At 43.8% G+C, this 21,177-nt stretch overlaps 1 protein-coding gene across 3 annotated transcripts in view; it reads right to left on the bottom strand.

Annotated features, from left to right (window-relative positions):
- LOC120979470 (9,11-endoperoxide prostaglandin H2 reductase-like) overlaps window positions 1-21,177 on the bottom strand; it is a 225,033-nt gene that overhangs the window by 153,367 nt on the left and 50,489 nt on the right. For all 3 annotated transcript variants that reach the window (XM_040408253.1, XM_040408254.1, XM_040408252.1), the window contains exon 4: window positions 5,394-5,495. In XM_040408253.1, coding sequence (XP_040264187.1) covers window positions 5,394-5,495 — 102 coding nt within the window. The remainder of the gene's footprint in view (window positions 1-5,393; window positions 5,496-21,177) is intronic.

Genomic DNA, 21,177 nt, shown 5'->3' with positions numbered 1-21,177 from the left:
ACTTATGAAGATATTAAACAAAATTGGTCCCAGTACAGATCCCTGTGGAACCCCACTGGTAACATGACCTTGTTTTGAATGTTCTCCATTGACTACAACCCTCTGTTGTCTGTCACTCAGCCACTGCCTAATCCACTCAACAATATGGGAGTCCATGCTCAATGACTGCAGTTTATTGATAAGTCTTCTATGTGGGACAGTGTCAAAAGCCTTACTAAAATCTAGATATGCGATGTCTACTGCACCTCCACCGTCTATTATTTTAGTCACCCAGTCAAAAAAATCTATAAGATTTGTTTGACATGATCTCCCTGAAGTAAACCCATGTTGTTTTTCATCTTGCAATCCATGGGATTTTAGATGTTCCACAATCCTATCCTTTAATAGGGTTTCCATTAATTTGCCTACTATTGATGTCAGACTCACTGGTCTATAGTTGCTCGGTTCCTCCCTACTACCTTTCTTGTGAATGGGCACGACATTTGCCAATTTCCAATCTTCCGGGACGACTCCTGTTACTAATGATTGGTTAAATAAATCTGTTAACGGTTTTGCCAGCTCACCACTAAGGCTACTTTCACACTAGCGTTGTTTTAATCCGGCGTTCAATTCCGACACCAGAACTGCCCGCCGGATCCGGAAAAACGCGTGAAAACGGATTACATTTGAATCCTGATCAGGATTTTGATCACAATGAAAAAATGCATTGGAAAAAACGGATCCGCCATTTATGGACTTTAACTTTTTTTTCACATTTTTCGAGTTTAACATGCAAAAGCCGGATCCGTTTTGACTGAACACACAGTGCCAGATCCGGCATTAATGCAAGTCAATGGGAAAAAGGCCTGATCCGGCGTTCAGTCAAAGTGTTCAGGCTTTTTGGCCGGAGCTAAAAATACTGCATGCTACGTTTTTCTGAAAAGCCTGATCAGTCAAAAAGACTGAACTGAAGACATCCTGATGCATCCTGAAGGACTGACTCTCCATTCAGAATGCATGGGGATAAAACTGATCAGTTCTTTTCCGGATTTGAGCCCCTAGGACGGAACTCAGCGCCGGAAAAGAAAAACGCTAGTGTGAAAGTACCCTAAGCTCTTTTAATAATTTTGGGTGTATCTCATCAGGCCCCTGTGACTTATTTGTCTTCACCTTAGACAGCAAACTTAGAACATCTTCCTCTGTAAAGATACATGCATCAAACGATTTATTAGTCATCCTTTCTAGTGGAGGTCCTTCTCCTTTTTCTTTTGTAAAAACTGAACAGAAGTATTCATTAAGGCAGTCGGCTAGCCCTTTATTCTCTTCTACATACCTTCCGTCCTTTGTTTTTAATTTAGTTATTCCTTGTTTTAATTTCCTTTTTTCATTTATATATCTGAAGAATGTCTTATCCCCTTTTTTCATAGACTGAGCTAGTTTTTCTTCTGCCTGCGCTTTAGAAGTTCTTATAACTTGCTTGGCCTCTTTCTGCCTAATCTTGTAGATTTCCTTATCTTCATTGCTCTGGGTTTTTTTATAATTACAAAATGCTAGCTTTTTATTTTTAATGATTTGGGCCACTTCTGCTGAGTACCACAGTGGTCTCTTCCTTTTTTTGCTTTTACTGACAAGTCTAATGCAATTTTCTGTTGCCTTCAATAATGCACCTTTTAAGTAGTCCCATTTCTCCTGGACTCCATGTAATCCGTTCCAGTCTGATAAGGACTCATTTATGACTAATTTCATTTTTGAAAAGTCTGTTTTTCTAAAATCTAAAACTTTTGTTTTTGTGTGGTGGGACTCTTTCACAGTTCTTATATTAAACCACACTGACTGGTGATCACTAGATCCCAAGGTTTCGCCTACAATGACATCATATACCGAATCCCCATTTGTGAATACCAAATCCAAAATGGCCTCCCTCCGGGTTGGCTCCTCAACCACTTGTTGTAGAGATAACCCCAGTAGGGAATTTAGAATATCTGTACTCCTGGTAGAACTTGCTATTTTGGTTTTCCAGTTTATATCTGGAAGATTGAAATCTCCCATAATGATAACTTCTCCTTTCATTGTCATTTTGGCTATTTCTTCAACTAGTAGATCATCTAGTTCTTTAACTTGACCAGGTGGTCTATATATCACACCTACACGAGTTACTGCATGGTTAGCAAACTGCAACGTAACCCAGACTGACTCTATGTTGGCCTCACCAACTTGTATTAGGTTAGATTTAATGCTATCTTTCACATACAGGGCCACTCCTCCTCCTTTCTTGCCTTCTCTGTCTCTTCTGTATAAAGAGTACCCTGGTATGGTTATGTCCCAGTCATTTCTTTCATTAAACCATGTCTCCGTAACAGCCACTAAATCTACATTCTCAGATGCCATTATTGACCCAAGTTCATTGATTTTTTTTTACCTAAACTGCGAGCATTTGTAGACAGGACTCTGAGCTTATCATTTCTTAACCTCAGTGCTTCTGACCTGTTCTGGCATTGTTTCGGGGGGGCAATTGGACTTATTTTCACTCTTTTGCCCCCCCCTTCCTAGTTTAAATACTCTTTTGCAAATTCTTGGAGTTGTTCACTAAGTACATTTGTTCCTTTGAGAGAAAGATGCAAACCATCTTTTTTGTACAGTTCCTTTCTATTCCAAGTAGAGCTATCATGAGAAACAAAGCCAAATCCTTGCTCTTGACACCATTTACCAAGCCATATGTTGAACTCCTTTATGCGCCTCTGCCTATCATTCTGAACATTATGCACAGGCAGAACTTCAGAAAATGAAATGGTGGATGCAAAATCCTGTACGTCATTACCAAGTGTGATAAAATATTTTTTCACCTCTGACACTTCATTGCAAGCCAGGTCATTTGTCCCTAGATGGACAAGAACATCCACGTCCCCTTCCTGCTTTGCTTGCTTAACAATATTAATAATACGTCTTCTATCTCTTCTAGCAGTAGCCCCAGGGAGACATCTCACAAAACCATTTTCTTTAAGCTCCACACTTCTTATGATTGAATCACCCAGCAACAGCTGCTTCCTTTGAGACTTTACTTTATCTTTTTTGTCCTTGGCTGCAGTCTTGCATACATTAGACATAGGAGTCGATGGTTTCACATCCTCTGTGCTTGAGTCCATATCCATGTTGTCCTTACATTCTGAGAGTGCTGCAAATGAATTATGGAGAACCACCGACTGTGGGACATGTCTTCTATCCACCACTCTAAGTTTTCCAGAACCTACAGTAACCCATCTGCCATTTCTGGGGGTCCTCTGTGGCAGTGGCATTGCAGCAGTCCTAGCTAGAGTTTGTTTAACAGATAATTTAAATATTTCAGCTTTCAAAAATGCAATTTCCTGCTGCAGTAAGGAGAACTGTCTACAGATCTTGTGCATTATTTAATACAGAATGCTTAGTAGAAGGTCAATTGAGTGTTAAAAAAATAAATAAAAATTAACTCCTCCATAGCTGCCGGTCTCTGCTCTTTCTTCAGGACCTGTGGTGACGTCACTGAGCTCATCATACGGTCCAATCACATGGTCCATGTGATTGGACCATGTGATGGGACGTCACCACAGGTCCTTTAGCCGGCAGCTCATGATTAAAGAAGTAAGAAGAGATCGGCAACTACCTGATCAAGAGGAGGAGGTGAGTTATTTGTTTTTTATTTTTAATCCCTCAATCCACATTTTACTAAGCATTCTGTATTAAAGATTGGGTCCCCATCCCGATCGTCACCTAGCAACCATGCGTGAAAATTGCACCGCATCTGCACTTGCTTGCGATTTTCACGCAGCCCCATTCACTTCTATGGGGCCTGCGTTGCGTGAAAAAACGCACAAAATAGAGCTTGCTGCAATTTTCATGCAACGCACAAGTGATGCGTGAAAATCACTGCTCATGTGCACAGCCCCATAGAAATGAATGGGTCCGGATTTAGTGCGGGTGCAATGCGTGAGGTGAACGCATTGCACCCGCGTGGAAATCTCGCCTGTGTTAAAGAGGCCTTAGACTGATTATGTTGTTTCCCAGATGTCAATGATGAATGATCGTGCCGGCAACTATCACTTTTCAAGTCACAGATGGATGATAGATTTACTTTTATTAATATCAACTCAAATATGGAAGCCTGTAAGAAACAGAGTAGTTGGACAGTAAAATAAAGAGCTTGACAATATATCCTAAAAGGTCCCCATACATTAGGCTATTGTCAGCCAGACCTAATGATTTTGGTGGGACAGGGCGACAATCTAATGGAGAGCTCCTGACTCTTCCCAGATGATGTTGGGAGAGAAACTGTTTAGATGCTTTTAATTTTAACACCCGATCCCTTCGTTCTTCAGGGAAAAAAGCCGCTGCCAGAAGCCTCTGGTGGCGGCTTATCTCCCTGGAGGTGTTAAAATTCAAAATGTCACATCTTTTTCCCCCCGACATCATCTATCTTAGGTCCTCTCTTCATAGAAAACACGACATACTTGCACGGGTCAAACGATAGTGTATGGAGGAATGAGGAATGATAGCTATCAGCTAAACAAGCATTTGGCCAACAGCTACTGAAGGCATATGGGCACCTTTAGGCCCATACAAAAACAAAGACAAAATGGTATTTAGAGGTCTCCAATCTGCTAAATATTCCTCACCTCATTGATCACTATCAACCTGAACGATTGATGCAAGGTAGGATGGATTGATGGGTCCATCACACGGCCTCATGCATGTTACGTTTTGCCAGATGCAACACTGTTTTTCTCTACTCTTCAACTTTCAAGTTTTGGTAAACCAGTGCCTAATGTAGCCTCAGGTTCTTCTGCTGCTGAAGCTTAGGGTCCATTCACACGTCCGTTTTTTCTTTCCTGATCTGTTCCGTTTTTTCTGGAACAGATCTGGACCAGATCTGGACCCATTCATTTTCAATGGGTCCTGGAAAAAAACGGACAGCACAATGTGTGCTGTCCGTTTCCGTTGTTCCGTTCCGCATGTCCGTTTAAATATAAAACATGTCCTATTCTTTTCCTGAAAAATCGGATCCTGGTACAATACAAAGTCAATGGATCCGCAAAAAACGGAAGACATTCGGATGTCATTACGTATGTCATCCGTTTTATACGGAATCCGTTCCTGGAAATTACATTTAAATTTTTTATTTATTTTTTTAAAGAAATCCAAACAACTTTATTTGCTTATTGAAATTTATACATGTTTCCGTTTTTTTTGCGGATCCGCAAAAAACGGATGACATATGGAGACATACGGAAACATTTTCAGGAACAACGGATCCGCAAAAAACGGACAGAAAATCGGATTATAGAAAAATACTGACGTGTGAATGTAGCCTTATCCACTTCAAAGCTTAATGGACTGGGGATTTCAGAACCACATTGGGGATGGGAGGAGATGAAATAGGTTACCTCTGTAATACAAATCCTCAAGAGCCTTCCATGTTTCTGCCCGTGCCTCCCGGGAACTCTTGCCAGGAATGTGAGCATCAGGCCAATGCATCAAGTACAGATCTGAAAAGAAAGAGATAATCTTGTCAGTAAAATCACTTAAGACTTAGGACTTCAATATTTTAGGCCAATCTCACATAAAAACTGTACTGCTACCATGGTCCAGAACAAGGTGGTTGCACAGAAATCTTTGACATTTATGCAACTAAAAGAGGTTGTCTCACTTCAGACATTGGCGGTACATTGCCCCAATACGCCACCAATGTCAGATAGTTGCAGGTCCCACTACTGGAACCCGTTCCTGTCTCCAGAAAAGGACCCCTGAACATATCCAAGCGCTGGTTTGGCTATTTCTGGCAGTCCTATAGAGGTGAATGGAGTGGCGGCCTTGCTTATGAGGTACAATCTCTTGATCTCTATGGGACTTCTGAAATTAGGCAAGTGCACTAGCTATTATCGGAACTCCAAAGTAAATGAGTGGAGAGCACGCTATGCATGGATAGTGCTTTCTCCCTCACTTTTAGGGCCCATTTTGGAGACAGAGGCGGGACCCGCACCTATCTGACACTGGTGGCATAGCCTAATGATGACAACCCCTTTAAACATAAAATACTCAAACGCTGTCTACAGATGGGTGTCTCTGGTTTGGCTGCTATCACTAGTCATGTTTCAAAGCTGTTTAATGGGTCAGAAACTTAGTTTAACAAACTAGAGAGAATTAAAGGGAGTGTGTCATCAGAAAATGGCCTGCTGTTTAAATCACTTTTTATGTTTAACATATTTTTAAAGATTTTTTGATGATGGTTTGTTTAAATTTTCCATATATTTAAACATGTTACCTGCTCATCTATAATTCTAACCCTGTCTGTAATGATATCACCTCTGTGTATAGATAAGATGGGATCCACTATACACAATAGGTGATTGCCAAAGCTTACCTATTCTTTCCTTGTACAATGACCACTGCACAGGTCACAGAGCATGCCTAGAAAACTCTCCCATAGAAGTCAGTGAGATCCCCTCCTGACCAGTGTGTCTATGAAACATGAAGCTGCCGTAAAGCAATTTTCCTAATGCTTTCTAAATGCTGTTAAGAACAACTCAGGCAAGATGGCCGCCCCCATCATCATGTTCAGGAAACGAAAAATAAATAAATCTGCAATCAGAAAATAAAAACAGATTACAAAAAAGGAGATGTTTCACCATCTGGTTTTAACTGGCAGATAACATTTTTGGTGACACATTTCCTTTAACAATTAAAACAAAATGAGTGAGGGCCCTGCTCATGAGAGCTTATAATCTATGAGGAAATATAGGTGGAGCCGCAAAGGTCCAGCCATCTTAACAAAACCGGGAAATACATATAAAGCCATCCGCCTTTTAGCCTCTTTTATGGAAGTCAGCCACCAGACAGTATATGTAGTGCTTTTGTATTTATGGGATGTGGGGCATACAGCTGGATGAATGGACCATCTTCTGAGGAATTGAATGGAGAAGAGTTAGATCAGGGGATGTGATAGGCCATGTCTAAAACTGTGGGAGTTGGGAATCGGTATATTCTAGTAGTAGCTACCTCCATCTGGAGGAGAGTCAATCTGCATACTTTTTCACAAGGAACATTGCCTGCGAGACTCCCAGCGTTAACTGAACCTCCACAACGAGAGCCAGGACCTTCCAAGCACAGGTTTGTTGATCTTCAACTCAACAGTTTCCCACCCTCAAATCTGCTCCTCATCACTATCCTGTCTTGGAGGTCAACAAACAATTTGTTCACCTTCATGACTTTGCTGTTGGGTGCATTCAGAAGGAGGGGTTTTGATGAGAACCAGGTGCCACTTGACTGCTAATTTCTGTGCTTTCAATTTTACCTGTGAAACTGATGCAATTGATGGGAAACCTTTTTGTTTTTTGCCACACAGTTCTCAGTCGCATGATAACAACCGCTCTGTCTGAACACACCCTCTCGGTGGGTTGTACCTTCCAACACCTGTTTAATCAAATGAATTTAACACAGAGATATCTCAGAGCTGATCAACGGGAACCGAATGCATCCAATGCCATATTAAAGGGTCTAATTACCTCCCTACATATGATAGCTAATGTAATAATATACAGTGGATATAAAAAGTCTACACACCCCTGTTAAAATGTCAGGTTTCTGTGATGTAAAAAAATGAGACAAAGATAACACCTTTTCCCACATGCTTTTGGGAGACTTCAGATGTGTTTTTGCAAAATGTAGACTGGCTTGGATGTTTTTCTTCGTAAGAAAAGGCTTTCGTCTTGCCACTCTACCCCATAGCCCAGACATATGAAGAATAAGGGAGATTGTTGTCACATGTACCACACAGCCAGTACTTGCCAGATATTCCTGCCGCTCCTTTAATGTTGCTGTAGGCCTCTTGGTAGCCTCCCAGACCAGTTTTCTTCTCGTCTTTTCATCAATTTTGGAGGGACGTCCAGTTGTTGGTAATGTCACTGTTGTGCCATATTTTCTCCACTTGATGATGCCTGTCTTCACTGTGTTCCATGGTACATATAATCCCTTGGACCATGGCTTTTGCTGTGGGATGCGACTAAGAAAACTTCAGGAAAGACCAACTAGAGCAGGTGAACTTTATTTGGGGTTAATCAGAGGCACTTTAAATGATGGCAGGTGTATGCTGACTCCTATTTAACATGATTTTGAATGTGATTGTTAATTCTGAACACAGCTACATCCCCAGTTATAAGAGGGTGTGCACACTTATGCAACCACATTTTTATTTTTATTTTAGTTTTCTTCCCTCCACCTAAAAGATTTCAGTTTGTTTTTCAATAGAGTTGTACAGTTTATAGGTCACATTAAGGCCTCTTTCCCATGGGCATGCGGACCCCGTGGTCGTGCTGCGGCCCACAAAATGCGCAATGCACAAGCACAGTCCGTGGGGCAACCGCATCGGATGGCGGACCCATTCACTTTTGTTCCGCAAAAAGATAGGACATGATCTATCTTTTTGCGGAACGGAAGTACGGGACGAAACCCCACAGAAGCACTCCGTAGTGAATGGGTCCGCATCCGTGATGCGGAATGCCCACGGAACGGCGCCCGTGTATTGCGGATCCGCAAATGCGGTCCGCAATACGGCAACGGGGCGCACACGCCTGTGGGAAATAGGCCTAAAGGTGGAAAAAGTTCTGAAATGATTTATCTTTGTCTCATTTTTTTCACATCACAAAAACCTGACATTTTAACAGGGGCGTGTAGACTTTTTATATCCACTGTACATATATACATAGTATAGAGATAGACTAATAGAATTAGAATTTCATATATAATGTTACAGTTCACTTTTTCAGGGTTGAAATAGAATCCCATCCCCCTTTAAGCCTCTTTTATGGAGGTCATTTAAATTCCCAAAGTCCAAATTCCTTGCAAGCTGAAGTAGAAGCTTGGGAAGTGGCTGAGCAGTTGGCGGGGTCAGCCTGGAGCGCTTCATTGTGTCTGCTGACGTCCTCTGCTAGTCACACGCATATCACTAGTTACAGGGACATTTAACACTGACACTTCGAAAAGCATATAGACCCGCATTTACTAATGTGAGCACACCTAGCTTTTGGCATAAATTGCAACAAAATGTGGCACAATTTGGCACATCGAAATTTAGAGACATTGGGGAACATTCACTAACGGACTCTTTTAACCGTCTGTGCCAGACGGCCAGATTTACGCCGTGTCCGCCAAGTGAAGGGGCATGCTCGGGCGCAGGGACTGCCACAGGTGTGCCTAATTTACAATGAGGCGTGCGCCTTGTCTAATATGCAGAATTTTGCGCCAAACTGCACCACAATTCTGTTATAAAGTTGTGTTTCAAACTATGCCAACCAATAGTTGACAAACTTAGGCAAAAGTGTCTAATGATGCACCAAATTTATCATCCTGCGTGAATTTGGTGCCTGTCTAGACTGCCTAAATTCACGTCATCTACAGGATTAGTAAATCTGCAAATAAAATCCTCCATTTATAGGTTTTCAGAAGGCCATTTAAAGAGATATAACACAGATCCCTACATAGATGGAATAAACTACCTTCCCTTGACAGGAGTGATATAAATATGGGATCAACTTTTGCCAACTGAGTGAGCACAAAATAGGCTCCATTTAGGGTGAGGATACACGGAGCACCAACATACAGTAAGCAGGGGTTGGGCCGTACACGGCTGTTATTGTATGTGTCTAATAAGACTTAGTAAAGTTATACAGCCTTTTTCACTGTAATCTTTCTCTGCATCTTTTTGCCAAATACAGTATATGAATAAATCCCAGAAGAACAGGAAGGAATTCTTTTCTCCCAAAAAGTTTTGTTCAACCTCATATTGAATAAAGAATTTAGGCTAGGGATCCTTTTATATGGACCCTTGTTACAGGCAATGATCAGGAACCAACCAAATATTTCTAAAAAACTGCCTGATCTAAGAGGAAGTGAGAGCTGCATTTACACGAGGCAATCATTAAATCTGTATGGGAACGTTCGCCTCATATACATCTCTTCTGGGCAGAGGATCTCTGTTGACATAGGAAGATGTGCAGCCCAGAAATTATTTTTGGCCGGCCAAAAGACACAGTCACCTGACGATCGAGTGCTTGCAGGTTCATCAGGTGATTGCCAGCACCTTTTCACAGGGTAATTATCTGGAACAAGCGTTTCTACAAAGGTTCATCTCCGATAGCTGACTTAATAGTCAACGTAAAAGGACCTTAAAGGGGTTATCTAACCCCTATCATGACCTTCCTAATCCCCTCATATAGGTTATACTTACCCTGCTCCCTGGCACTCGCGTCGGGAGGGGGGGCAGCCAAGAGCAGGCTGCGAAAGGGGACAAGCCACCCTAGCATTGCGAGTGACGCTAAGGAGGCTCGTACCCGTCGCAGACTGCTATTGACTGACCACCCCCCCGTCGCCGGATGTTTTGATCCACGTGACGGGGAGATGCAGTGGCGGCCGTGGATTTTGAGCGGCGCGGGTGCCGGGGAGCAGGGTAAGTATAACCTATATGAGGGGTCAGTGCATTGGGGGGGTCGTTATAGGGGTTGGATAACCCCTTTAAAGCTAATACTAAACTTCATCTATCTCTCACCTCAAAAAGTCTGCCTGAAATCACCGTCCTAAGGAATGTATTGAGCAGCTTGAAAATCTCTTCTAAAGTGCTGTTGTCAGCGTTTTTTTCCTTGGAAATGTCTTAGAAACCTCATTAAAAAAAAGCTTATTAATGGGGTTTTTCTGGCATTAAAAAACTACTAACTGAAGGCCCCAAGCCTGCATCACCTACTGCAAAATTCATACTTACCTGCTCTACACCGCTCTGGTCCTGTGCGCTCCATGTTCCGGTCCCCGGGCACAGACATGGTCACTTGTGCCACTGCAGCCAATGACTGCCTACAGACGGCTGGGGACCAAAGTGCTGTGAAGACAGCTGTGGATCCACTGAGCCGGAACCAAGCATTGAGGAGAGGTAAGTATTCTTCCCTCAACAGATCCTGTAGGGAAGGGGGGGATTTACAAAACTATATGAAGTTGGAAAACCCATTTAAAGGGGTTTTCTCACCAGATCATTTATGGCACACCGCTAGGATATGTTACAAATTTCCAATAGTTGTGGGTCTCACCTATGGGACATGCTCCTACCTCCAAAACAAGTGAAGGGAGAGTAGCTGCACATGTGCAGTGACCCTTCATTCACCGCTATGGGAGTTCCGGAAATAGACAAGTGCTGACTCGGCTATTTCCGACAATCCCACAGCAGTGAATGGAGAGGTGGCCGTGCATGTGCGGCTTGTTCTCCATTCACTGCTATGAGACGACTGAAAATAGTCGAGCATGCTCCTCCACTATTTTCAGAGGTTACATAGTGGTGAATGGAGCGAAAGCGGTAGACGCGCGGTGCACCCTCCTTCACTCCATGCTGGGGATAGGAGCGGGTCCCAGAGGTGGAACCTGCACCCATCTGACATTTGCACATCCTATCACTATGCCACAAATGCTGAAGGGGAAAACAATGTAGTCAATGTACGTATACAATCCATACATGAAGTCGGTATAAGTTGTAGGTGTGACTGCCTCATAAACTCACACCCCACAGTCTTCTCTAATCTTTCTCTAACCATGCCACTTCAAAGTGTCAAGTGCAGCCCGGCAGGCATCTTAGTGGCCGGTGCACCTAGGATAATGGTCTACAACTAAATGCTAATTACATGTTGTACGGCTGCGGAACACTCTGGGATGTGGAGTTCTGCAGGATAATCAGACAGCACTTTATAGATGAAGCTTGACATTGTTAAGACTTTAAATCTTCATTTTCTTTTGAAACGACACAAGCATAAGCTCCAAAAAGATATAAAAGGTTTGCAGGGGTTCAGACACTTGGCATTTCTGTCACATCAATGACTTTCATATACCTGAGACCTGAGAGGGATAAGTCATCATGAGAACAGTGTCATTTCCGTAGGACGTTATTATCTTATACCTATTTATTAAGGATAATATATACCTATTACCCAAATCACTCCCATTCTAGAGGAAGCAGACAGGGCTGCAGCTTTCAACGCATTCCATTGATCTTTATAAAGGGGTTCTCCGGCCAGTAATTTATTTTATCTATTTATTTTTGTATTTATTTATTTTTAAATCAGAATGCTTTGAAGAAAATAAATAAAAACAGTTAATACCTCACCGATCGCTTCTGTTCTCCCGCTACCCGGGTCGCTTGCCGATCTCTAATTCCTGGTCATATTTAAAGTGAAAATGTGCCTGCTAAACCAATCAATCACTAGTGAGAGAAGTGATGCACTATGGTCGCTGATTGGCTGAACACACATTTCTGTATGTAGAGGGGCCAGGAAGTACAGAGGTAGACCGGGGCTTGGGAAGCATCAGAGCAAGAGTGGCAGAGGATCGGTGAGGTGAAAAAAAAACAAAAAAACTTTCATGTGTTTCCACTTTTCAACCACAATCTAAGCTAAAAACTAGAAGTATCTTATCATTTATTTCCTTTACAAAATAGAAGACAAAATAGAAGACACACTCCTGGCATAATAGGGGGCATTCTGCTGTCACTATTTAGAATGGGAACTGCCTTCTAACTTTAAAGGGACACTTACATCATTTTTTTTATCATATATTAATAGCATATATGGAATGGATTGCACTTGTGGCAGATCTGTATTATTATTTTTTTACTCGTTTTATTGAAGTTTAACAAGTAAGGCATGTTACATCAGGACAAAGCAGGGGTAAATCCCACGCAGGGGATACATTGACATCATAATATAACTCAAGAATCTTGCATCAGGTCTAAAACGGAATCTTTTCTCGATCAGACATAAGGAAACAGCGGGAGTATTGAGGCATTAATCTAGAGCCCGAAATCCACATATTATCATACAGCAGGCATATGGATGATATCGGCCACCGAATACATACATGCATTGTGCAATGTCAAATGAGATGAGCACCACTCTCCCCATACCTTGTGAAACTTTTGTGGACATTTTCTGTGAATAAATACAATTTTTTCCATACTGACAGCGTGATTGACCAATGATTTCTATTGACCTAGTGTGGGTGCTCTATCAGCCATCCACCTCAGAGCAATGGCAATTTTCTAGCAAAGAATAAAGTCTCACTCAAGAATACCCTGTGGTGATGCCCCCAAACCTCTTCATCTAATATCCCCAGAACACAAATTTTGGGGCATAACGGCACTGCAGTGGGAACCATAGTTGTCAGCACCTCTATTACTGCATTCCAGAAGCCTTTTAAGTACGTGCAATCCCATATGAGGTGCCAGAAGTCAGCACCATCCTGCCAGCACCTATGGCATCTATTGTGTGATATCCTGCCCATCTTGTGTAGTCTAGTGGGCGTTAGGTAACTTCTGTGCAGAATAAACAGCTGAATCAGCCTGTTATTAAAGGGCTTCTGTCACCCCACTAAAGTGATTTGTTGATTGACAGGGCCTGCGCCGATGACATCACCGAAATAGAAGACGTCATCGGCGCAGGCGCACTGAGGGAGTTCTGAGGAGACGAGCCTCCTCATCTCAGAGCGCCTGCGCCGATTCAACACAGGCGCACGATTTTTGAAACGCCGACAGGGCTGGCCGGAGGAGGAGATCCCGGCTGGCCCTGTCAATCAACAAGAGGAGGGGGCGGTTTTCTGCAGCAGCTACCAGCAAGTAGCCGCCCTACTTGCTGGTAGAGACCGAATTTGCATATGATAAAACTTCGTTTTTTGAATAAACTGCTGGATCAAAGTAAGGAACACAATTATATTTTCATATATCGCTATATAACTAATTTAACTAGCCCCAAAAAAAAAAATCACTTTAGTGGGGTGACAGAAGCCCTTTAATTGATGGAGAGACCCTTACTGGAGCCATCAGGGCTTCATTCCAGTCATCAGCCGTTAGAGAAGGTATGAGTTCCTCCACCTTCCCTCAACAGCAAGAGGGTTCATCAGCATTCGGTTGTTGAGCAGATGCGTATAAAGCACAGAGATAATACCTCTCGGACCCTGTGATCTTAGAACACCTATTAGGGGGTATTTTGAAATTTTCCGACCTCCTGCCCCGAATTGAACTGTTAATGCGTGCCTCAGTTGCAGATACCTAAAGAAAAAGTTGCGAGGTAGTTCAAATTTCTCCTGCATCTGCAAAAAGGAGCATAGAGTGCCCCCAACATATAGGTCTCTCAGGGTAAGAACCTCGTGGGCCTTCCACGGATTCACTCCCTCCAATTCTTTCAGATGGGCAAACATAGGGTTATCCCATATCGGTATATCCTCCGGGAGATCATTAAATGATTGCATCTTGGCAGCACTCCATACCTGGTGAGCCAATTTGTGTATAGGGAGCAAGCGCATAGGAACAGAACGTGATCCTTCCAGCACTGGCCACAGGGAGGACATGTTTAAATATTCCCTGAGATAATATTCTGCATTTGGCAATTCTGACGTTAGAATCCAGGGGGTTAAGAATTTCAGCTGACTAGCTAAATAGTATAGGAAGAAATCAGGCAGGGCGGCACCACCCTCTAGCTTGGATCTCTGCAGAACATTAAGGGAAAGTTTCTGTCTAGACTCCCCCCAAATGAAATTAGCCACCATTGAATGGATGCGACCAAAGAATCCCTGTGATACCGGTGTGCATGCATGCGCTAGGAGGTATAGCCCTTTGGGTAAGAGGATCATTTTGACCAGATTTAATCTCCCCATGGTTGATAACGGTAGGGTCTTCCATATTCTGAATTTATCGACAAACAGGGGTTCCAGGGGTGCTATATTTAATGAATACGCCAATTGTGGGTCCCTGGTGATCACAATTCCCAGATACTTGAAGTGGTCTACAACCGGCAAGTTACAGTATTGCGAGGGCCACAAATGTGTCCATAGGGGCATAATTGCTGATTTCATCCAATTTATGTGCAATCCCGAGTATTCCCCGAACCTTGCTATTATGTCAATCGCTCTGGGGAGCGTAGTGTCAGGTTCATCCATAAAAAGGAGATCATCTGCGTATAATCCAACTTTATCTGTTCTGTCTCCCATGCACACCCCTTAAAAGACCTGGTTCTGCCTGATTCTTAGGGCAAGATGTTCTATCGCTATGGCGAACAAGAGCGGTGACAGGGGGCATCCTTGCCTAGTGCCTCTATGAAGTTTGAAGGACTCTGAGAGCGACCCGTTCACCAGTATATTAGCTTTGGGAATTTGGTATAGTATCTCCACCCACTTGACGAACTTAGGGCCAAATCCAAAATTCTGCAGCACTTCTATTAAGTACACCCACTCCACTGAATCAAAAGCTTTGGCTGTGTCCAGCGAAGCCAGAGCCCAGTGCTTATCACTTGCCACACCTATCTGCGCCATGGCCTGCGCTCTCCTAATGTTATCAGATGTCGACCTACCCGGTATAAATCCTGACTGATCTTTATGCACTATAGTGGTGATTAATCTAGTAGCCAGTAGTCTTGTGAGTATTTTATAATCTAGGTTCAGGAGCGAGATCGGTCTATAAGACCCACACTCCAAAGGGTCTTTTTCTGGCTTCAGGATCACCACTATAGTAGCATCATACATAGTTTCTGGTAGCCGATGTCTTTGCTGAAAAGCTAAAAATAGTTTAAGAAGTTCGGGCCCCAATACATCAGCATATTTAGTGTCCACTTCTACCGGAATTCCGTCCGGGCCAGGCACTTTGCCCGCTGGCAGCTCCTTTATTGCCATTTGAATTTCGTCTAGTGAAATATCGGCCTCTAGTAAGTTCCTGTCCTCCTCGCTAAGCTGGGGATGTGCGACCTGCGCTAAATAAAGCCCTAACTCCTGAGTGGTGTATTAAGCCGCGGACTTGTAGAGATCTTGGTAGAACCCCTTAAAGCATTCCAGTATATCACCGACTGATTCTACCACCGCGCCCTCAGAGTTCTTTATTCTGATGACCGGAGGGGACATACTATTACTACGCACAATGTGAGCAAGTAATTTACACGCCTGATTACCCGACTCAAAGGATTGCTGCTTTAAAAAGAATAATTTACGCTCACTCTTTTCCCTGAGATGCATCATATAAAGCCTTCCCTTAAGCATCCAGTCCTGCCTATTCACCTCAGAGGGACTAGACCTGAACGAGTTCTCTGCCACCTTGCAATTAGCATGTAGTTCCAGTTCTTTGCGTGCCGAATCTCTTTTGATATAGGATATAGAAGATTTGAGGCATCCCCTCAAGTAGGCTTTCAATGTCTCCCAGAGTAACAAATCGTCCGTCATCTCATCCTGCACTTCCAGCAATATCTGAAGCTGATCAGGAATTCTATCATTCGTGGTCATAAGAGACAACCAGAATGGATGAACACGCATTTTGACACTCTGTTTGATACCATCATAAAGTCTAAGTTGAGCAAAAACCGGTGCATGGTCCGAGGGCCCCTGTGATCCATATATAATATCTTTGAGATCTGTGTATACTGCAGCACTGCCAAGAAGATAGTCAATTCTGGACAGTGCGCCCCTGGCTGGAGTGAAGCAGGAGTACTCCCTCTGAAGTGGATGCCGCAGTCTCCACATATCTAGCCATCCAAGTTCTTTAATCATTCTAGATAGGTTAGTGTCTTGCTGAGTGTATCCACCCTCTCTCCCCACTGAGTGAAATCTATCCATGTCTTCATGCATCACTAGATTAAAATCCCCCATGCAAAGGAGTTTAGCATTGGGATATTGCGCAGCAAAGCTCAACACCACCTGGAATATGGCCATAGTGGCAGGAAGGGGGATTATATATATTGACCACAACATATGGAGCACAATTGATGAATGTATACACAAGAATATACTGCCCCTCAGGATCCACCACCGATTGCTGGACTTCCCATCTAATGTTCTTGTGAACCAGTATAGCTACCCCTCTGGAGTGCGTTGATCCAAACGCATTCAGAGACCACTGGACCCATGGCTTCTTGATTCTATTCCCTGTTTCTGGCGTCAGGTGGGTTTCCTGCAGCCCCAAGATGTGGGGATTGTACTGTCGGAGATGAGAGAATACAGCATTCCTTTTCCTAGGGCTGCCCAGTCCCCTTACATTCCAAGATACAACATTTAAATCTGCCATTTGTATTTCATCAGCTTTTTCTCCAAACAGATCAACCCTCCATCCTCAGGCAAATAAGGACCCATTTCCTCAGATCCTCTCTTGCATACCCTCTGCGCTGCAATATTGTGATTAGTGGACCATGCCTTTAACAGAATAAACAGTATATAACTTACAAATAATTGAGTGAACCAGTAAATGATGACATCACTGCCATCCTGTACTATGGCTGAGTTACCGGAGACCTGCATAGTGCAGTATGATGTTAAACCTATGCAGGTGTCTGCTCGGCCCCGTAACAATGGGATAATACTGCTTAATGCATGCACATGTAACGATAATAGAAAGGAGAAAAGGGATAGAGGAGGGAGGAAGAAGGGATGAGGCAATGAGGGGGAGGATGAGAGAAAAGAAAGGGGTAATGGCGTCTCCACCATCACATCAGTGTGAAGTACTGCGAGCTCAATCACGTCTCCAGTATAAGATGAGGGAATTCCTCCCTAGTCACGGACAATGATGTTAAAAGTCAGCGGAACGCATCTAGCAGGCAAGTGTATTAGTGTGAGCAGGATACTTGCGGCATCTGCGGTGGTAAAAGTATCAGCGAGATCCTGGACGACTTGGCCTCTTGGAAATCCACTCTTCCGCCTCCTTAGGATCCACAAAGAAGACCGTCTTCTCTCCATCTATCACCCGAAGACGTGCCGGATAGGCCATGGAGTATTGCAGGTTTAGATCACGGAGTCGACGCTTAAGGCCTCCTGCACACGACAGTATTTTTTCACGGTCCGCAAAACGGGGTTCCGTTGGTCCGTGATCAGTGACCGTTTTTTCGTCCGTGGTTCTTCCTGGATTTTTGGAGGATCCACGGACATGAAAAATGAAAAAAAAATCTAAGTCAAGTTTGCCATTGAAATGATAGGAAAAAACGGACACGGATCACGGACACGGATCACGGACGCGGATGACAATCTTGTGTGCATCCGTGATTTTTCACGGACCCATTGACTTGAATGGGTCCGCGAACCGTTGACCGTGAAAAAAATAGGACAGGTCATATTTTTTTCACGGCCAGGAAACACGGATCACGGATGCGGCTGCAAAACGGTGCATTTTCCGATTTTTCCACTGACCCATTGAAAGTCAATGGGTCCGCGAAAAAAAACGGAAAACGGCACAACGGCCACGGGTGCACACAACGGTCGTGTGCAGGAGGCCTAACAGAGATGAAGGTGGCTCTTTTCTTTTGCAGCTCAGATGAAAAATCGGGAAACAGCAATATATTCGCACTTTCATGTTTGATGTCACGCTTGTTCCTTGCTTGGCTCAGGATAAGATCCCTGTCTTTCCAATTAAGCATTCGCGCCAATAGGGGCCTTGGGGGAACTCCTGGAGGGGGAGGTCTGGCGGGAACCCGGTGCGCTCTTTCAACGGCGTAGGCGCCAGAAAATGGCGCTTCAGGAAATTGTGCCTTGAACCAAAGTTCCAGAAAAGTAGCCGGATCTATGCCCTCCGCTCTCTCTGGTAGCCCCAGGATCCTGACGACGTTACGTCGGGCTCTGTTCTCAAGATCATCGCACTTTTGCTGCCATAAGCTCACAGACCTCTCCACATCATGTACTCTGCTTGCAAGTGGCCTAGTAAGATCTTCTAGAGCCGAGACCCTGTCTTCTGTTTGACGCACACGCTCCCTGAGCTGCTGCACATCTTGCCTCAGCAGGCCCAAATCCACCTTCACTTCCTCTATTTTGCAGGTAAGCGATGTCTGGCAGGTGGAGATTGCCGTCAGGAGCTGATGAGAGACAGTTTTTAGGGTTACCTCTGGCTCCCCCGAGCCCTCCGCCTCTGTCTGCTGCGCTGCTTGACCTCGCGTAACCGCCGCTCGCAGTGTAGCAGGAGCGGCGGCGCCATTTTAGGCCTCTTGCCTCACGTATTCCTTAAGCTTTTCAGCCGCTGATTGCGCCTTGCTGGGGCCCATCATCGACTTCCCAGGTCTTCTCCTCCTCTTCTGCACCTGCCACTCGATGTTCGGAGCGGCCAGTATGTCAGGATGTTGCAGGATTCAGTACGGGGTACGGAGCAGACTTCAAGTGCGTGCGCTCATGTCGGCCGTTAGCCACGCCCCGGCAGATCTGTATTTTTATATGATTTTTATTGCACATCGTAGTGACATAGACAAGGATGAATGAGGCGTGTTTGCTATTAAGAAATGGTTGTTACTGGGAAGTGTAGCTATAAGAGGCTGATGGTTAGTATCCATGCCATTATGGCTGACAGTTAGACTTTATATACTGTATGTATCAGGCAATGTACAAAAATACCTTTCTGGGAATATTTTTTTGTTTATAGATGTACATACGACTTAAAGTGTAACTGTCATATTTTTTATTTGCTAGTTTATTAGAGCTAGGCATGTATACCTGAGTTAGTCTGTCAATGATTGCCAAATGATCTGTAATTACCTTATAATAACAGCCTTCATTAATGCCCCTTGTCCCTTTCCATTGGTCCCTTAGGCTACTTTCACACTAGCGGCACGGACCTCCGGCAGGCTGTTCCGTCGGGTGAACAGCCTGTCGGATCCGTCCTGCCGCTAGTGTGAAAGTAGCCTTAAAAGACCATTGCTAGGGCTTTTCTGTCTTCCCTTTAGAGTAAACAGAAGAAAGAGGGGTGGTCCTTTACGCTGCATGCCTGCATTAGGCTACTTTCACATTAGCGGCAGCCTTCTTCGGCAGGCTGTTTAGGCGGGTGAACAGCCTGCCGGATCTGTGCTGCCGGTAGTGCACGCGTGCCGCTGGAGGTCCTCTCTGGCCCCATTGACTGTAATAGGCGGGACGGAGGTCCGGTGGCAGCACGGCAAACATGCCAAGAGGCGTCAGGTTTAAAACAACGGAACAGCCTGCCGGAGAAGACTGCCGAAAGTAGTTTTAGGCGTCAGAGGCGTGTCTCTCAGTAATCCAATATGATTGGCTGGCAGGAAGCTGCTGGCTACAGCAAGTGTGTATGTGAAGTGATGGAAGGCAGTTTTGGCCTCAGAGAACCGGCAGAGGAGCCATCTTGAGAAAATTCTCATATTGTAGAGGTTAAAACAGCCGTAACTAAGGGAAAAGCTCAAGGAAAACAGTGGTATGTGAAGAAACTAAAGATTGCTTTATGCATAATGCTACAGCAGCAGTAACATATGCCAAATTAGATTTTTTTGATGGAAACATGACAGTTACAGTTAATAATCGGCAACTTTATAATAATCAAATGTTCCACAGAGAACGCTCTTAGCATAAATTAGTCCTAATCACACTTATAGAATTTCAGCTATGTTGGTAATGGCAAGGCAGGGAGCTCTGCTCAAATTCTAGGACACTGAATTCCTAGTATGTCTGTCGCTTTTCTGGCCATTTAAGGACAATAGGGCAATACTTTAAGTAATGTGATTTCCAAGTGGGTTGAAGATTGTTAAGAACAAGCTTAGATTTATGGCTCGAATGGTTGAAAGAATGTCCAATGACGTAAAAATAACCTTTTAACCTTTTACACTGTTGGGACTTTAAGTCGGGCTGGAAGTAGCTCAAGAAAAACAGACACATATTTCCTACCATAGGAAGACCTCTTAGTCCTCCTAATAATAAGATCTCATTCAGATCGGCCTATAGTACTAGCATTTAAAAGTGTTGTCCAGCCGGTAATTCCGGTAATAAAAAGAAAAATAGACTAAGGGGGAGATTTATCAAGACTGGCGCTTTCTGCTTGATATCCCCTGCGCTGCCGGAGAATGCGCCTAATTTATAAAGAGGAGCACACCTTGTCATAAAATAGGCGTATCCTCCTGCAGTCCGTACGCCTAAACAGAGATCTATGACAGACTAGAACTGCCGTGGATTTCTGGCTTCATTTACGCCAGATAACTGGCGTAAATGAAGATAAGTTTGTCGCTGCAGCTGGTCACACACCCCTCCACCTCCCCTTCCCACAGCCCCTTTTAGAAAAGTGACGAGGATGGCGAAAAAGGGGAGATCTGACATTTTTTTTTTTTAAATCGCAGTTAAAAAGTCACACCTGCAACTTTTTAACGTTACTTTTCAGGCATAAAAGGAATGATAAATTTCCCCTAAGAGCTTTTAAAAAGTAAA

Source organism: Bufo bufo, chromosome 9, assembly GCF_905171765.1.
Source record: "Bufo bufo chromosome 9, aBufBuf1.1, whole genome shotgun sequence".
In the NCBI taxonomy this organism is placed as follows: domain Eukaryota; kingdom Metazoa; phylum Chordata; class Amphibia; order Anura; family Bufonidae; genus Bufo; species Bufo bufo.
The sequence above is the reverse complement of the archived record's forward strand: the minus strand, read 5'-3'. Positions and strand labels throughout refer to the sequence as shown.